The sequence below is a fragment of the Triticum aestivum genome, chromosome 7D (assembly GCF_018294505.1).
Source record: "Triticum aestivum cultivar Chinese Spring chromosome 7D, IWGSC CS RefSeq v2.1, whole genome shotgun sequence".
Classification (NCBI taxonomy): domain Eukaryota; kingdom Viridiplantae; phylum Streptophyta; class Magnoliopsida; order Poales; family Poaceae; genus Triticum; species Triticum aestivum.
The window spans coordinates 411,232,402-411,234,678 of NC_057814.1; the positions used below are offsets into that span (position 1 = coordinate 411,232,402).

The 2,277-nt window shown below is 54.2% G+C and overlaps 1 protein-coding gene across 1 annotated transcript; it reads left to right on the plus strand.

Moving 5' to 3' along the window:
* Nucleotides 1-537: 537 nt before the first annotated feature.
* LOC123166871 (transcription factor HEC1) lies at nt 538-1,924 on the plus strand. The gene has a single exon (XM_044584679.1). The coding sequence runs from the start codon at nt 724-726 to the stop codon at nt 1,675-1,677; it is 954 nt and encodes a 317-aa protein (XP_044440614.1). The 5' UTR covers nt 538-723; the 3' UTR covers nt 1,678-1,924.
* Nucleotides 1,925-2,277: the final 353 nt, after the last annotated feature.

The window sequence follows — 2,277 nt, forward strand, 5'->3', positions numbered from 1 at the left end:
CTGCATTGGAGTTGGCCTAACAAGGGTAGGGGAGAGTTGATGACCAAGAAGGGAAGGTAGAGGAGAGAGAGGATACGAGGGAAAGAGAAGGAGGCCGCCTAGGGATGTGTGAAAGCCTGCGGCGTTCACGAGGGGTGGCACGACTCTACATCACTCTTGCATATGCATGCGTTCTACTGCTCCTCTTTCTTCTCCCTCCTGCTATCTATCTATAGCTACCTCATCATCATTATTCTAGTGCTCCCGTCGATCACCATTGCCAGATTTAGTAACCCTTGTATATCCATCATGAGGTTGACCCCACCTCCCTAGTTACTCCTACAAGTTACTCCTTCACCTAGTACCATGATCCCATCAGCCATAAATTCTTCTCCCCTTCCTTCGGACAAGCCGTACAGGGCAGAATCATCATCTTTTTTTTACCTCGGCAGCCAGCTGCTTACCTCACACCACCATCATCTTCTTCTACCAGCCTCTAGCTACATTTAATCGGTCGAGGTAGGCTAGCCTTCTCCTCCATTCTCCTATAAAGCCATCCCTTATGTGACCACTCATGGGCTCTCTCTCCCTCTCTCTCTCTCTCTCGTGTAGGTAGCTCATAGGGACACACTTTGGAGATTGGAGGCCGGAGGGGAGAGCTCAGCTCAGCTCGTCCCATCGTCGATCTCCGTCTAGCTACCTCTACTTACTCCATCTAGCTCGCTTGCTTCTTGGTTGCTGGGCATGGACAATATGACCCACAACTCGAGCAGCAGCAGCTCCTGGGACTTGGACATGAGCCTCGGTAGCCATCACCACCCTCTGCTCTTCGACCACCCGACCCCAACTCCGCCGGCGCCACCGCCACCGCCATTATCTTTCCACCTCCACCCTCCTCCTCCTCCACCCCCTCATCAACACCACCAGCACCACCAGCAGCACCAGCTAGCCATAGATCCCTCCCCTTCTTCCTCCCTCTTCCCTCCACCTCACCACCACCCCCATCATCTCCACCACCTCGACTTGGCCGTCGACCCCCACCGACATCACCATGACTACCAACGTGAACAGCACCCGGACGAGATGCAGCAGCGGCCGCCGCCCGCGATGGAGGAGGGCTCGCAGCAGCTTCATCACCAGGACGCGGTTGACGAGGCGGAGGAGGAGCTGGGTGCGATGAAGGAGATGATGTACCGGATCGCCGCCATGCAGCCGGTGGACATCGACCCGGCCACCATCAAAAAGCCGCGCCGCCGCAACGTCCGCATCAGCGAGGACCCGCAGAGCGTCGCTGCCCGTCACCGCCGCGAGCGGATCAGCGAGCGCATCCGCATCCTCCAGCGCCTCGTGCCTGGGGGCACCAAGATGGATACGGCATCGATGCTCGACGAGGCCATCAGATACATCAAGTTCCTCAAGCGCCAGGTCCAAGACCTCCAGCACCAGCCTGCGCCACCGCAACAGCAGCACTATCCCGGCGGAGGCGGCAGCGGCGGCGCTGGTCCGAGCAGTACCGCCGCCGTGGCCGGGCGGCCGGCTTTCTTGCCGCTGGGCGCCGGATCCCTGATCGACTGGGCAGGGTTGACGAGGCAGGTGGATATCCACGCGCCAACGTCGTCGTCTTCCTCGTCGTCGATGGGCGGCGCGCTAGGTTTCGGATTCAGCACGGGCGGTCAAAGCAGCCACGGAATGCACTGAGAAGCTAAAGAAGAGCGAGCGAGCTGTCCCCATATAGGCGATGGATGGATTAACTAGGGATGGATGCATCCATAAGATGACTAGAGAGAGGTAATTTTGATTTAATTTCCTCCTAACGCTTCTTCTTCTTCCTCCTCTTCTTCTTCCTCTTCTTCTTCCTCCTCTCCTTGCGAGTTTGTGTACTGGATGTTTTCTATGATGAAATTAAGTACAATTTATCAATAAGTTTAGCTAGGGTTTTCTCCAATTAGCTGGTTTGCCATGTGATCTATCTAGCTTCATGGTTAATTTTGTACTGCTTCAACTTGTCTCATTTGCCAAGAATTTCTTGCTGGGAGCCTGGTACAGAATTTGGTTTTGTTTTGCTTTGAAGCTCAGACTGCTACACATACACAGTACTAGTCCTGTGCATTTATTTAAAAATATAAATTTCTGCATGATGCTCAGTAGCTTCGTGGAAGCAAAGCTTGCATGTTGACCACTACTCCAGTAGCTAGGCACTGGTTCATGAGAGAGAGGAGAGAGATGCTACTACAACTCACATGCATTTATTGGTTTGTTACAAGCCTGCAGTTTGTCATGCTGAGATCATAGTACCAG

What these genes read in the sequence shown, in the direction of transcription:
- LOC123166871 (XM_044584679.1), top strand. Translation starts at nt 724, where the DNA reads ATGGACAATATGACCCACAACTCGAGCAGCAGCAGCTCCTGGGACTTG.